This window comes from Sycon ciliatum, chromosome 2 (genome assembly GCF_964019385.1).
Source record: "Sycon ciliatum chromosome 2, ocSycCili1.1, whole genome shotgun sequence".
Classification (NCBI taxonomy): domain Eukaryota; kingdom Metazoa; phylum Porifera; class Calcarea; order Leucosolenida; family Sycettidae; genus Sycon; species Sycon ciliatum.
In genome coordinates this window covers 21,088,692-21,104,745 of record NC_088644.1, presented here as the reverse complement: position 1 = coordinate 21,104,745, position 16,054 = coordinate 21,088,692, and the positions used below count along the sequence as shown (strand labels likewise).

General features: G+C 46.9%; 2 protein-coding genes and 1 non-coding gene across 3 annotated transcripts in view; 2 read left to right on the top strand and 1 right to left on the bottom strand.

The window, feature by feature from the left end:
- The window catches only part of LOC135809155 (SET and MYND domain-containing protein 4-like), a 30,956-nt gene extending 14,902 nt beyond the window's left edge, over positions 1-16,054 (top strand). The window contains exons 13-19 of the mRNA XM_065322441.1: positions 8,527-8,600; positions 9,078-9,165; positions 9,688-9,760; positions 10,261-10,327; positions 12,361-12,474; positions 14,870-14,993; positions 15,776-16,054. Coding sequence (XP_065178513.1) covers positions 8,527-8,600; positions 9,078-9,165; positions 9,688-9,760; positions 10,261-10,327; positions 12,361-12,474; positions 14,870-14,993; positions 15,776-15,908 — 673 coding nt within the window. The 3' untranslated portion in view covers positions 15,909-16,054. The remainder of the gene's footprint in view (positions 1-8,526; positions 8,601-9,077; positions 9,166-9,687; positions 9,761-10,260; positions 10,328-12,360; positions 12,475-14,869; positions 14,994-15,775) is intronic.
- LOC135809159 (E3 ubiquitin-protein ligase TRIM45-like) lies at positions 2,298-4,901 on the bottom strand. Its single transcript, XM_065322444.1, has one exon. The coding sequence runs from the start codon at positions 4,882-4,884 to the stop codon at positions 2,899-2,901; it is 1,986 nt and encodes a 661-aa protein (XP_065178516.1). The 5' UTR covers positions 4,885-4,901; the 3' UTR covers positions 2,298-2,898.
- On the top strand, positions 13,196-13,268 carry Trnav-cac (transfer RNA valine (anticodon CAC)). Its single transcript has one exon. It is a non-coding gene; the product is annotated as a tRNA-Val (tRNA).

Here is a 16,054-nt window from a genome sequence, read left to right as displayed (position 1 = left end):
CAGCTATTGCAGCAAAGATGCAATGGAGTGCATAAAGGAGTGAGAGAAGCTGAGAAAACAGCAACTCGAACAAAGTCAGAAAATCAAAGGAAACGAAAGTTACGACACCATACATCACAAGACTCATGCCCTGCTTGGCTACGAGCAGTAAAGCACAATAGCAATTGATCATCGGGTGGTGACGAATGCCAATGTCAAATGCAATGAAAGTGTGCATCGATTGGCTCTCTGCCTTCTGCGTGAAATAAAACGATAAAAAGACAGAAAATGAAGTACCATAAAGCGTGGATCATGCCAGAACAGCAGGGTGAAAAAGCAACGAGAGAGGAAAACACTCTACATGTGATGACAAAAATTTGTTCATTTTCTACACAATACTGCTCAATCCAAGCTTCAGCAACCGCCAGTGCTGCAGAAGCAGAGACAAAGCGGTGGCAGTGGATCGGGAGGGGGGGGGCACCTCGGAAACAGGCAACACTGGTACGCAGGAGGGCGAATCTCAAACGGGCACAAATCCCGGCCAGGCCATGACGGAGGAGTAGGCTTCACGGGTCTTCTCGGACAACATGAAGGTTATGTGCTGATAAAGGAAAATAGCTGAATTGCCCATGCCATCATGTGCCGAGAAAACCACGGGGATGAAGCCCGCCCGCTCAACGTGTTGGATCCTTTCTTCATAGATCCGGCGCCTCTCACGCTCATGTCGTTTGTAGCAGGATGCCGCAGATGATGAGCGATTTGACTACAAGGACTGACTTTGAGGGGTTGGGCAGATAGCCAAAAGCTGGGCCCCGTTCTAGGAGGCAATCCCACCATGCCTTCTGTTGCACCATCTTGCCGTCAGCAGATGAGTCGTCAGCATGCCAATGCTGGCATGCCCCATCAGTAGCCACGGATGTAATCAAGGGAAGGATGCCAATGGCGTAAATTGGCATGGCTAGCACAGCCTAGCAGATCACCCTGCGTGGTTCCTTCCCTTGACTGGATGGTTTCTCCTCCAACATATAGTTGGCGGGGCTGCTGTAGCAGTTGATGACAACCGTTGCTAGGGCTGGGCATGACAGGCGTATGTTGTGAATGCATGCAGCACGGTTGAGGCTGTTGAAGGCGTTAGTGGTGTCAGCCATCAGCACTCCGTCGACGTCAGGGGAGTTGTACACATCCATCGTGGCGTGAATGGTGGCCTCAATGCCGTAGTCTTGGCCTGCGCAAAGTCGGTGGCTACCTGCTGCTTCCTGAATATCATTTCCAATGATTGACAGGATTGCTTTCCAATAACACGTTGGAGCACCTCGCCGATTCCAATGGGCTTGCCCCTGGGTTTTTGGCCAGGGGCGCAAGCCGAGATGCAAGATAGGCCTCTAGAGAGGAGGGGTTGACATACTTTATTGCCAGGCGGCGTGCACAGCAAGCAAGAGAATCATAATTATAAGGCATCCGAGGCATCCGTAAAGCTGGTGCATGGCGAGTGCAATGTGGCAGCGTCCACTCCTGATGGCCCTGCAGCTCCATTTGTGTGTAGAACTGCAATGAAAGACGATGAGTAGGTCTGACGAGGGAACCTGTACGAGTACAAGTGAAATCTTGTGATTTCCGGTCACAGCTACAGAGCCATGACTGGTTACGCAGATTCCTTTTGGGGATGTTCTAAACATTTCTTCTCTTCCATCTGCCAAACTCTGTCGTAGGGTTTATACTTCCGTGTATCTGTGGATACACCATTATGGCTTGATCAGCAGCTACCTGAATCCACTGCCCTTGGATCCTCTAGTAATGTAGAGGTATACTCACCGTTCAGCCTCCGTCTTCACCTGTATGCGGTGGTGGGTGATGTTGTTAGCAGTGGACATCCTATCATCACCTGAATGTGGCTGTTATCATTGTCTGCAATGTTTTACTATGCAAAGCCACGTCCACCTCCGATTAACTTTCAAAGTCAGTCTAAGCACTCTTCCTACCTTGACATTGCCTTGGAATAGAAACAAATTCAACATTGAGTTTTCCAATTCGCTACAATCAATCTCGGGATGATGGTGTCTTCTTCATCACCACTACAGCCTGGGCAACCTTCGGAAAGATATGTGTCACTCTCCTGCTCAATAGCTTCCTACATCTAGATGTGGTTACCGGCAGGGGAACGAAATAAATCTTCAACCTCCAAAGCTTTTCTTCCATTAAATTCACACTGCTGAGCATGCATAGCATGCTTACAGCTAATCAACACGCACGTCATCAAGCCCAATGCCCAAATACGTAAAGTCTTCTCAATGGAATTTGACACGGTTCCCCTTCTCCGATCGGCTTGAGACACAGGTCTTTGGAATCAGTGCCCAATTCTCATATAAACGATTGTTGCCAGGGATGTATTAGGTGTTGGGTGTTTAAAAATAATATCAAATGGTTGTTGTTTTTGTTGTTGAGATGGTGAATTGTCCAGCCCGAAAGCACATGGGGATGGGGTGAGGTGACTGCTACGTGTATTTCAAAGAGCCAAAGGTACATAGCTTGAAGCTTCTTGTGTGTCATAATTCCAAATAGGAAAGGGAACGGAGTTTGCTTTGCTGAGAATGGTATGCTTTCTGTCGAGTATATCATAAAATAAGACCGTCAAATGATACATCACGCTTGACACAGAATGACAGAATGTATAGTATTGCATGGTGTACAGCATTGATCTGTGTGCTGTTGGTGTATAGATTAGGACATGCAGCACACTGATAACTGCACTCGTTAGCTTGGTTGCTGTTAGCAGATCGAATTGGTACGGGCTCAGCTCTTGTTTTGCTTATTTTTATTACTTTTATCACATTGTGCTATTGGGTGCAGCATTATTTGCACTTGACATGCTTTGCTGTTGCCCAAGGCTTGGCACAGCTGCTGCCAAGACCTATGCTGGTCTCATAGTAATGTTACGATGTGTTCCTTGAGATAGAGTGCGGCAGCGAATCGTACCGGTAGCTTTCCGTTGCAGACATTTCTGATAATCCCAGTCTCACCTGTCCTCTCGTTGCGCAAGCTCAGCACATGCTTCTCACAATCCATCACCAGCGAGATGACATCGTCTTGCCATCGTGTTGTGAACGTTCTCTCGATGTTGCCGGAGCCAAACATGAACTTGGGGTCGGAGATGAAGCCGCTGAAGTGATCCTTCGGGAACACGTTCTCGTTTGTCTGTGTTGTGCTGGACGTAACACCGATGTGTAGGTTGTTATTGGGATGCTCGACTAGACCACTGCACTGCAACTTGTAATGATGTGTACCCGTCGACATCATGCTCAGACCAATGGCATAGTCGTAGTTCCGTGCCACTTTCTTCTGTGCCGTGCGAAAGCTGTGGCTGAACGCAATGTTCTTGGAAGAGGCTTCCGGGTCAAACGTGTTGACCATGGCCGCCACCTGTACTCTAGATGGACTGCCTGGAAAGTGTCGTCCTGTTTTGGCCAGAGTCACAGGTACCAGGTAGTCACCCGGTGCTTGGACCTCGTAGCGATAGCTTAAGTGAACATCGGCGTGTGCTGAGGCAGCAGCAGCAGCAGCTGTGTTGGTTACGTCCGTTGGTTGACATTCGGCCACTTGGTCATTCGGTGATTGTATCTGCACTTTGATGTATTTGCTTGCCATAGATGCTACATCCTTGACGCCGCGGCAGTGTGCAATGATTTTCACTCCGATTATTAGCATGTGATCTTCTGTCATTGTACGAGTTATTGTCAGCTTACTACTGTCTACATCAATCATTCCGTCTTCCACCTCACCCAGTGTCCTTACTACTTTCCTGAAGGCATCATTGTCGGTTGGCGTGAAGTAGAAGCAGGTCATGCTACAAGGCTCTGCACTACTCTGAAGCACATTGTTGGCTTTCCAATCCAAGTGCTTGATCCAGTCTGACACGAGGAGTAACTCATTGGAGTTTGATGGTCTCCCGATGAAGTGCTCCTTCGCTGTGTCTCTCAGCTCTGCGCCGCTCTCCAGTTCATCCAACTTGCTCCGTTGCAGTTCTAGGTGTTTGAGTTTTTCCCAGCACAATCGGTCCAGCTGGGCTCTGAGGGCATTCTCTCGTTCGCGAAGGGTATTGATAGCCATCTCAAAGAATGCATGTACATCTTCAGACGCTTTTTCTGTTTGTGTAGTGATGTCCTCTATTGTGCTACTGACCTCTGCGATGGCTTTCGTCATTGTCATTCTGTTGGTGTCTCCTCGCTCATTCTCAGCACGGATGCTATCGCGTATGGCTGAAGCTTTCTCCTCAACTCTGACCAGCGCATGCCGACTGCCATCTGTCGTATGTGCGCCTGTGTCATAGCATCGCTGACAGCACGCATCCTTGCAGGACTCACAGTACAGCGACAGGGGGTGCTTCCTGTGCAAAGGACACACGTGCAGTGTGTGCTCTGTCTGCTGCGCGCTCGTGTCTGCCCTCTCCTGCAGACTAGCCACGGTGTGATGCCTGGATGAACGGCGGCGGGTGTGTGCCTGAGCACAGGTCTGGCACAGCAACAGTGAGCAGTTGACACACTCGTGTGTTGCTGCTGCTGCATCTTGCTCTTCACTCACATCACAATCATCACACAGCATTTCTGCTACTGCACTGCTAATTCCTGCTCCATTGATTCCTCGATGCTCAGCTTTGACGATTACTCCAGCTGAGGGTAGCAGGCTGGCTGTCTGTCTGGGCAGCTTGGTTGCTTCTCCGCATGCTTTGCACTTGACAACAGCATCTGCATTGATCTCATTGTCCAGGCACTCTCTGCAGATGATATGGAAGCAGGAGAGCAGCTTTCCTGGAGGCACTGACTGGCCAGCTGCTGCTGCTGCTGCTGCCACTGCTGTCTTTTGACAGAACACACAGTTGTATGCAGCTGAACTCACTTGAACAGCTGCCATTCTCCTGTGATCATCTAGTTCAAGTAGTTGTGCTATCCTGACCTGCAGTACCTACACTTGTCTTACACCACAGCAATCTCTTAGACCTCACAAGCACCTCGCAGTTCTTTCATCTTCCTGGTAGGGACAGGCCTGCAGTACTAGAGTAATGAGTGAAACTTCAACGGTAAGTAGTTAGTTTGCTTGAGCCCACCTTTTTTTTTCATCTGACGTGAAGAATTATTGGCAGCCATGTTGGAAGAGATGACAAGCCGTGGTCCTGCCATGACAGGTAACTGGTTGCCTGTGAATTCGAAGAAATATTCCGCGCGGAAGCATGGAAAATGACAACTCACGCACGCAGGTACATGTAGATCTACTGACTACTGTACATGATTGTACGTCTGGTTTACAACACACAACTTACTTCTTGCTCGTATACGCGTATCGATGTAGAGGACAAGTCGAAACCGTGATAAATGTTGAAGCGCGGCAGGAGTCCCAATTTGTTTCTGGCCAAATAGTTTCTTTGAGCTGCGTCCCTCACCATGTGTCGAAAACGACAGACACGGACTCATTCTCCAGGCGCTAGGCGCTATCGCTAGGCCATGACTTGGCAAAGCGTGTGACTTCGGCGACATTTTGAGAAAAGCAGACGCCTGTACAAGAAGTCGATCTATCGACGTGCCTGTATATTCAACACGTAGCCACATACATGTATACAGCGCAATGACTTCTACTCAGGCTGCGTTTACACGGAGACGAAACGAAACGGAACGAAACGGAACGAAAACGGGCTGGCCTGGAATCGTTTTCAAACCGTTTACACGAGAACGGCAAATCGTTTTGAACCGTTTACACGAAAACGGAAAACGGGCGATCAGGCTGGAGTTTAAAATAGCACGTGCTGGCTGTCGCAAAGGTCAGGTATTTCCCGCGAAATAGAGTCCCGCGCGGAATGGTTTCCATGACCGCGCTCCGTTTCCACTTTTTTGACCGTTTACACGAGAACGAAAACGTTTTGAAAACGTTTTCAAAACGTTTCAAGACACTTTGAAGTGCGTTTCCATTTCGTTCCGTTTAGGTATCGTTTTCGGGCGTTGTCGTGTAAACGATAGTAGTAAACCCAACGATTTCGTTCCGTTTAGGTCGTACTTCGTTGTCGTGTAAACGCAAATCGTTTTCAATCGTCGTGTAAACGCAGCCTCACTCGCACCGTTTCAGTGTTGTGTGTATGTTCACATGACGTGAGCCAGTCAAGTGTCAGTCACTCGGCAGGAAGCACAAACTCCAACAACAACATTCAACAAGTCGTTTGGCCCACCCGCACCTGGCCATGCGTTGACTTGACTCACCAAAATAACGAAGAAAAAAAGTTTGAGTTGAAGATAGGTACTACAGGTAGACTCCCTCTAATTCGAACCTCAAATTGCCAGGCTGGCCCTAAATTCGAATTATCCGGAACTTCTAATTACCGTAGAATCCCGCGGATAAGCCCACCCGCGTATAACTATAACCCCATGCCCGCGCATAAGCCCAGGGTTTGTTTGAACATCACAAAGCTTCATCGTACAAGCCCATGGGCCTAGGTCATACCGAGAGTCCATAAATTATGGACTCTTGGCCATACCATGTACGTAGTACATGCACATTATAGTTTTTTTCGTGCATTTCAGCACAATCATCGGTTGTTTTTGTTTGCACAGTGCCAGTCAGTGGTTTTCAGCAATGTACTTCTCACTTCCTTGATACTTTTCAATAGCACAACTTGGTGTCAGCGTATAAGCCCATGTCCGCGTATAAGCCCATGTTCTCGTATAAGCCCACCAAAATGTCCTTGTGAAACAGATAAGCCCATGGGCTTATCCGCGGGATTCTACGGTATCCAAAATGCAGTCCCATGTACTGACATGATAATTATGTACGGTATGTCAAAATGCTCGAAATTGCGTGCTGATTATTTTTGCACATTTCATTTGCACAAACGAAACGTAGGTGGTCATGAACAACGAAATCAGTTCATTTCACCAAAACACTGGATCGACATGAAGTCATTGGACATTATTATCATCTTCCACGAAGTTCTAGTGAAGCAGTTTTCAATCGCTGCAGTTGACAGGCTATCACCATGGCATGAGGTCCATGACAGCATGTTCATGCACAGTAAGGAGATGACATGTGCTAGATACCAGGGAGTCGTAAAGACTCAAAATCTAGCGTTTCAACGACCAATTTTTTTCGTTCAAGTTAATATTTGAAGAAACGTTATTGCGACATGTTTGTGTAAAGATGCGCATACAGATGGGTGGCCAGGTAGCCATCGTTAAACTTTCTGCACGTTATCATGCCAAAATTACAAAAACGTTAAACTTTTTAAGATTTTTCTGAGACTATCATCGTGGGAAATCATCTCAAAATTGATTAGGAAATGTCTTCTTCCAGAATTTTTGTACTATTTTGTTAGTTCAACGTTCTCAAGTCCACTTCGTTATTGCTTTTGATCGCACTAATAAAACTCTTGTCTCCACTTTGCTTATTCATTCTTTCTTCCTTCCTCTTCCTTTCTTTATCCTTTTTCTTTTTTTCTTTTTCCCTCTATTGTCACCATGGCTGGCCCACATCACCTCTTCATTGGGTAGTGCCACGTGATTGTGAATAAAATAAATTTCTTACTGACTGGTCTTGGAAGTATTGCCTGGACTTTGAATGGTTTGGCAATCATGCCCCTCAGCAGCGGCGGATGCAGCAATCTTTACAGGGGGTTCCAGTATAGTCAGATACATGTGCATGGACACGCATATGGTTGCCAGTACATGTAGTACTTTTACGAAGTTTAGGGGGTTCCGTGGAACCGCGGAACCCCTCCTGGATCCGCCCCTGCTCAGGAGGCAAAGTGGACACCGGTATACTGTTGCTACAGTAGAAAATTAATGCACACACAGTGGACTAGAATGCACATGCTCCTGTATTTGACGGAAAGTGGGGTCACTCAGCGCATATTGGATACATGTGTTTCCTTGTCTGGTGTAGTGTGTGTGTGTGTGTGTGTGTGTGTGTGTGTGTGTGTGTGTGTGTGTGTGTGTGTGTGTGTGTGTGTGTGTGTGTGTGTGCGCGTGTGTTTTGTGCATTCGGGATTTCGAGCCCAAATGGCACATCATAGATGTGTGCACTATGCTGCAGCAAATATGGGGCGTCATCTTTTGCAAACCAGTTTGACCATCCCACCACCACCACAACTGTCAGTCTGACAATGGCTGAACTACCCTGGATAAATTGCCATTATTGTGATTACGGTTGATTTTCTTGTCCTGTCTACAGATCTTATATTGCTACTGTACTTTGTTTGTCCTGTCTTCAGATCTTCATTAGACAGTGTACTGCCAAACTTCTATTCGTAGATGGCGTGTAGAAACTTGTCCTTCCTCTGTGTGTGTGTGTGTGTCTGTCTGTCTGTCTATCTGTCTGTGTCTGTGTGGGTGCTGTGTGTGTGTGTGTGTGTGTGTGTGTGTGTGTGGGTGTGTGTGTGTGTGTGTGTGTCTGTGTGTCTGTGTCTGTGTGTGTCTGTGTGTGTGTCTGTATGGGTGCTGCGTACGGGTGCGGGTGTGTGGGTGCTGCATGCGTGTGTGCGTGTGTCTGTGTGTGTGTGTGGGTCTGCTTTGCTAGGTTCGACGGTAATGTCATATCTGTTGTGTCAGACCGTGATATCAATGCAGGATGTGAGGTGACACATTGCTATGGTAAGCACTAAGCAGGACTAGGTACACTCTACTCTCTGATTGCTGTAGACTATCTTTGGAGGAGAGAATGGGCTTCATCTTCATCGTAGCGATTGGTTGTCAGGTGCAAGTTTGAGAGCCTTTTTTTGTTTTTAAAGTTTCTTTGGAGCTTCTTCATTGCTGTTACTCTAGGGAGCAGACATGCCAGTCCTGTGTTAGGTGTGCTCATTACAGAATGCATTACATCTTGATGGGGAACAGCTGATACTGAACAAGCATGTCCTTAAAATGTGTCTGTACCGGTTGTAACAACTTCTTGAGTCGAGGAATAGATTCTCAATGGGGCAGTATTTCTTTGGATGCAAATGCCTTGCTTGGTAAGACGTATACACCGGTATCCTTTGTTGGGAGGTTTTGCTAAGGGAGATACTTCAAATTAGTTCAAAAATGGAGGAGAAGTGTTGATTGTACATGTACTGCTGTCTTGGTGTGTGCTAGGAGTTGATGCCATTCGTTCTCCCGACACCGATAAGCGCTCTCAGGCTTTGAGCAAGCAGTATTTCTTTCAATGCAAGTGCCTTGCTTGGTAAGAGGTGTAGAGCACGTGATATGGCCGTTACCTAGTAAAAACACTTGTAATTAATGACCAGTCAGCTGCCTTCCACATTAAATAAAAAAATAAAAAAATAAATTCGACGGGTTCGCGTAACGGGCAGGTCAAGAACAAGGAGTCGTACAACTCCCTGGTCAAGAACCACCTTTCCGCTTCCGTGGGACGCCACCACCCCATGATCAGGCGTCAGATGCGGCTCCTGAACGGTGGGGGACATTAAACATACCAGTATTGCCATTTGAGATCAGTTTCCACCCAATTGACGGGCAAAGAATAGGTCCTGCGGAGGAATGTCTCACTTTTTTATACACGCCTATGTAACGGCGTTGCATGCCATGAAAGTCACGCAGCCTTGAGCATGTGCATGGTATTTGTTCATTTTTCACATGTTTTTCTCAACTGTTATCGTCGTTGCATAGGCATTTTATTCTCATGAGATGGCTTGTGATCCTAAATCGTGTGCGTTGGTGCGGAATCGGTGTGATTTTTGTGTAGTGAGAATGGTGATGCAGCTGAAGAACGTCTGGCAGCCTGCTCATCTGGGATCAGTGCGGACCGCATCAAACTGGTATGTACCGTAGTGTCTTAAAAAAAAGTCTGTCTCGTATAGAAGCCTGATTTTCAAGATACACTGTCGGCACATAAGCCTGATTTTAGTGCTGACACACATAGAAATACCTGGTTTGAATAGAAGCCTGATGTGAATAGAAGCCTAGCCCTGACATCGGCTTCTACAGGAGTAAGCCCGGCTTTAATACGCGACATTACGGGTATGTTCAGCTTATCCTTACTGTAGGTCACTAGGTGCTACCAATAGCGCGAAGAAGTTGGCGACTTCCAAAGTGGAGCTCGCACTTCCTGTCGCCTTGACTGAAATTTGACTGAAATTATGGCACGTCGAATGCGGAGAGCCAATGGAACTGCGCTGTTCCTTGGCAGCAAGGATGTTTACCACGTGCCGCGGAGCAGTGTCGCCATAGTGGAACTTAGCCATTCGGTGTGGTAGAGTTAGCATACTGTACATGTGTTCTGCAACAGCTGGAGAACGTGTTTGTTGTTTGCTTGTAGATGTCGGCAGAGGTGGCTACATTGATGGACAGAGGCACTTCTTTGCGTGATGCCGGCAAACTGACAGGTACTGTGCCCCTGTGTTCCAGCAGTGCTTGCGAAGTACAGTTTATGATGGAGATTGTGTTCAGTATATGGGGTGCGAACCGCTAAGCAGGGATGACATCCTGATCTCATGTAGTATGCATTGTTATTTGAACTTACAAGTATTTCCGTGCCTCCCTTGGACGCTTGAGAGCGTTCAAGATCGATGCACCAGCGTTGAGGGCCGTAATTAGTTTTTCCTGGTACCGTATATGCCACCGCGGCTTTTCTGCACAGCAGTGGCAACAGCAAATACCGTAAAGTACCGTTGATCCGCCCCCTCTCTAATTCCCGCCCCCTGTCGATTTTCCACCTGTGAAGCGACTTCGGCGTATACAACGAAAATAGGATGTTGAACCGACGCATGCACTGCTGTACACAATATTTGCCAATCCAGGATGAAAATGTGCACAATCCAGCACATCGAGTCTGAACTTCTACGTTGTACATCGTACTGCACTTTTATTTTATTTCACCGTCCAATGGCAGAAGCCAATGCAAAGGAGGGGGCGTTAGCCAGCCATGGCAAGAGAAGAAAAAAGAAAGAAAGAAGGAAAGATGATAATTGGAAGAAAGGAATGCATCAGCGGGGTGAAATGTATCACTATGTTGACCATGGTAGAGAGCGGCGAGATAAGCTAGCAAAAGAGTGTTTGAGTGTGTGATGTGTAAGAATATTCGTCCGAAGACGATCGACCCACGACCATAGAAGACTGTATTAGAATATAATTTATTACTACGACATTGTCACAATGTGGTGACAGGAAACACAACAACTCTCCAGTCAAAGGAAAAGAACCACGCCAAAACCGTTTGGCTGCATCCACAGATTAAAAAGGATAAAAGACGCAAACAATCATAATCTGGAGTGGAATAATTACAACTCATCACATATCTGACAGCGAGCCTACAACGTGGCATGACACTATGAACTGTCTAATATTGGATATTGTCTTCATTTCGATGGGCAGCTTGAGCCAATACGAATATGCAGAAAAGATAGGAGATTTGGTAAACATAGTTGACAAAGCTCTGGGCAGTACTATGCCATTGCGAGTGTCCCGTGCGAAAGTAAACCAATTATACTTGCTGAGATGTTCAGGGACAATGTTCAGTTTAATGCGATGGACCAGAACGCATGACTGTCTCTGCGACAGGATAGAGATGGGGCTGGTGGAGGCCAAACTATATAGATCAGTAGAGGGGAATAGAGAGGGTTTACGAAAAATAATTTTCAACACACGTTTGTGATGTATTTCTAGTGCCTGTACAGCAGATTTACTAAGCAGGGAATGCCAAGCAGTGGCGCCGTACAGAAAGATAGGAAGAAGGTAGCATTTATAAAAGAGACGAATACATTCGGGGGGACAAGTGGGAGCAGTGAGACATCGGGCAACCTACAGATTTGCTAACTTTGTTGCATACAAAATCTACGTGAGAATTCCAGGACAATTGCGAGTCAAATACAACACCCAAATGCCTGTGCGTATCTACAATATTAATAGCCGAATCAAGTCCGGGAAGGGTAAATGTGGGAGGGTGGTCTAGTTGAGGGAGAAAGACTATTTCTGTCTTCAAGATATTGGGTTTCAGATGCCATGACAACATCCATTTATGAACAACATTGATTCCATTCTGGAGCTTCGTACACAGGTTTGCAATGTCAGCGTCAAACTGAATGAGGGCTGTGTCATCAGCAAATAGTGACAAACCATCTATACAGTCAGGTAGATCGTTTATATACAACAAGAATAGTAGAGGCCCCAGTATAGATCCCTGGGGGACTCCCGACTTAACAGGCAGTGGGTCTGAGAGTACCCCTTCGAGGCTTCGACTGACACTGCTTGCGTTCTATCTGTTAGGTAGTCCGCAATCCACGCCAGCTTCTTGACAGCCTTGATCTCATTCCCGCCCCCTGCCGAAAACCCAGCTGGAAGTGACATGGCGTGGGGGGGGGGGGCAGATCAACGGTACTTTACGGTACAATGTTCAAATATGGTTGTGCTGTTCTTCCAGAATCGGTGGATTGTTTGCAGCGTGCCGTCACGTTGCAGCGTCAGTATTTGCCGGAGAATGACATCAGCCTTGGCTATACTCACGACTGCCTGGCCAATGTCTTCTACCAGCTAGGTAAGTGAGTGGACCTGTTGCTCTGTGCATGCTCTGTGCATGCTCTGTGTATGCTCTATGCGCGCTCGGTACATGCTGTGTGCATGCTGTGTGCATGGTCTTTGTGTTGGTGTGTAGCTAAGTCAACCTATCCTTAGTGACTGAGTTTTTTTTCAAGCTTGCTGGAGAGCTGAATCCGGAATCAGCGCCATACTGCAGTGTACAAAACAGCAGTCAAGGAGTTTCAGGATTGCTTTGTTGTCATCTTGACTCCAGTGCATTTTCACTGTCCTGTGCATGGCATCAAAGACAGGAAATGTTTGCATCACCAGATATCTGGCCCTCTTGCAAGTGCTGAACTATGATTTCGGATCCCACCAACAGTACATAGCCCCAAGAGTGTGCAACTCCACTATGGGTGCTGTCCCGACAGAATTTCAAGCTGGCGTCATTTGTATGATGCGATGCGCATTGTACACGTATTATAATATCAGACGTATCCTGGAACTGCCGTTGATTAATCCTCGTTTTATCGAGAACAAATTGGTTCAAAGAAACACATGTGATGCGTTGTACAAACATCATAAACCACTCGTGCGAGAAGCATTGTATCATAAGAGTGACTTCAACTTGACAGCAGGGTATGCGGGAGTTGCTGCACTGCTGGTTATGTACTCTTGATCCCATTCATCATCGCTGCCGAATGACTTGACACCTCTGAGCTTATCTTTGGCATGTGGATGTTTCCGTAGTGTAGTGGTTATCACGTGTGCTTCACACGCACAAGGTCCTCGGTTCGAACCCGAGCGGAAACATTTTTTGTTTATTTTTAAAAATCCTCTCGGAAAAGTTCGAGAGCTGTTCTTATGGGCGATTCACACGACAGGCAAATCCACGTGCACCGGAACGTTGCTATGGTATTTCACCCGTGAACGAGAAAAGTGGCTGAAAGTGGCTGAAAAGTGCAAGCGAGCTAGCTGGGGGCCAACTTTCTCATTAATCGTGGCGTCCACGAGTACATTTACACCAAAAAGCGCGAAACAAGACTTGTTTTTTTACGCGGCTCTTTTCACCATGATATTAATTTATTGTATGCATGTTTTGAAAATTTGAAATACTCATGGCAACTGGTAGGTGAATCATTCAAAAATGCCGATGTGCCTGTTGAGCGCAGCCGTGTGAATCCACTCAGTCACTTTTCTGGTGAATCACTCCCTGTAAAACGTGCAAGTGCCTGTCGTGTGAATAGGCCATTATATCCTCTCCGACTTTTAGGAGGCTTTCCAAAGCTCTCCAAGCTTCACAGGTGGTTGAAATTTGGAGATTCCCGCGGTTTGGGATCAGCGCATGCCAACTACGGCTAAAAGCCACGTGTTGATCATGAGTGTACGCATTTCCCTTTTCGCATATGCGCAGTGCTGTGGCACTCAAGATCGCGGCCCCTTCAGCGCTTCATATTGCTTGACATGTGCAAAATATCTCCGAATTCTTCGAGACCCGTTCTTGAATTATACCAATTTCTTCTCTTTTCTTCTTCTCCGAGAAGCTAGAGAATATAAGAACGCACCCTGAGGCTGTGTTAATATGAGGCGTTTCAACCCGGGTTGAGTTCGACCCGGGTCAGATTTCAACCCACCATGTACACGAAATGAATGGCGCGTTTACATGACGCATTGCGCTTGACCCGGATTGAAATTTCGCCCCGGGTTGCTGGGGGAGGGGGGGGGGGGGTGTTGAAATCAACCCGGGGCGAGAAATCGTACTAACGTACTTCTATGCGTATCTCACGCCATGTTTGAACAGCACTGCACATGCAAATTCCGCGCGAAAGTATTCACGTGACCATACAGGACTCTGGAAGTGGACTTTTGGCGGCATATCAGTATTTGACCTGGGTCAGCTGTCTTCATGTAAACGCTCACCTATTTTGTCTATCGTACAGACTTTCAACCCGGGCTGAACTCGACCCGGGTTGAAATTTCTCATGTAAACACAGCCTTGGTTTGTAGATATCAGGGAGGGTTTATACGACTCCCTGGTAGAAAATGAGATTACGTTCGGCTATTCTGTAGCACATGATTAGGTTTTGATTTATTTTACCGGGTATGGTATCTCTATGTCTGCTACTTACCTTATGAGATCAGGCATACTGGGTCAAGCAGTCTGATTGTAATAATTATGTTCTGATGACGCATTGCTTCGCGTACTTGGATACCTGAGATTGCAGTATCCTTGCCGCATGCAGAATCCATGTGTTTACCGAGTACATTGAATGTAAATGCACAAGATTCAGTGACTTTAGCCTTTTTTAGGATACTTCAGTAAACTGTACTAATGTGCAATGCTGTGCTATTCTGAAGACCATCAGTCCTCAACCTGTGTTGTCTCGACTGCTGTATCCTATCATACATGCCAGGTGATTGTGCAACGGCTGTTCAACACAGCTCTCTCAGCCTAGCCGTTGTGCAGAGTGTCTACGGCAAGTACAGCATGCAGGCCGCCAGTGAGCACTTCAAGCTGTGCCAGCTACTGTTCAACAGGTTGGTGGCCACGTTTGCATTCATGAGTCACAGTGCATGTACAGTGAAACCTGTCTTAGGCGACCCCTCAAGGGACAAGAAAAAGTGGTCGCCGTGGCCAGGTGGTCTTCTTATCCAGGTTCAGTGGGTCACGTGACCATATCCACGTCATAATACATGTGATACATCATTGTGATCAGTGTATCACACTGCACACACCTATGCTACTCTCGCACGACTCATGTGCCTGGTGTCCTCAGACCTGTCAACTGCCGTGCATGCACCATGCACATCTACACTTCCTGCACAGATGTGTAGACCTACCATGCATGGTACACCATGCAATGCATACATTTACATGTCCTAGCACTGTGCAAAGCGGTTGCGGGTGGGTGGTCGTCGGTCGCGTTGAGCGAGTGGTCGCCTTATTCGAGCTGTTTTGAATGTGAATGCGTCCGTGACAAGGAATATTGGTCGCCATATCCGAGTGGTCGCCATTACAGGTTTTACTGTATGTGAACTTAAACCGATTCAACTAGTCTACACTATTTTTCTAGCTGTGCCCTTTTTGAAACCGCATGTCGTGTTACTAGTATTGGCTTGGCCATTGCAAAGAAGTAGGTGCCTCCAGCACTACAGCAGTCCACGCTGTGTTCTTGGTCCACTAGCTACACTCACACACCACCACCATAGCGAGGATAATTCCATGTTAGTACATGACTGTTGTATTGATATTGATATTGGCAGACCCTCCAGAAAGTGTATGTTTGATTGTTTGTGGGTTTGTGTTGTGCGATATGCAGCGGTGATGCCAGTCAATTTCTTCAAGTATCTGGAGATGGTGTTGCTGTGATGAAACAAGCGCTGGGTGACTCACACGACGACACGGTGGAACTCATGGAGATGAGAAGATTTGTCCGTGCGTCTGCTCGATGACAATGACCAATACCAATCGACCGTGTTGCCTGCTGCACCGCCAAGTGCACTACCAGAGGAAGGTAGTCTCGTTATCGATCATCTGCCTACTTCCGTTGCCGTTTTCACAGTGTTTGTGCAATGACAGATTACTATGTGCAAATCAA

Coding starts and splice junctions, on each gene's coding strand:
- LOC135809159 (XM_065322444.1), bottom strand. CDS start 4,884: ATGGCAGCTGTTCAAGTGAGTTCAGCTGCATACAACTGTGTGTTCTGT.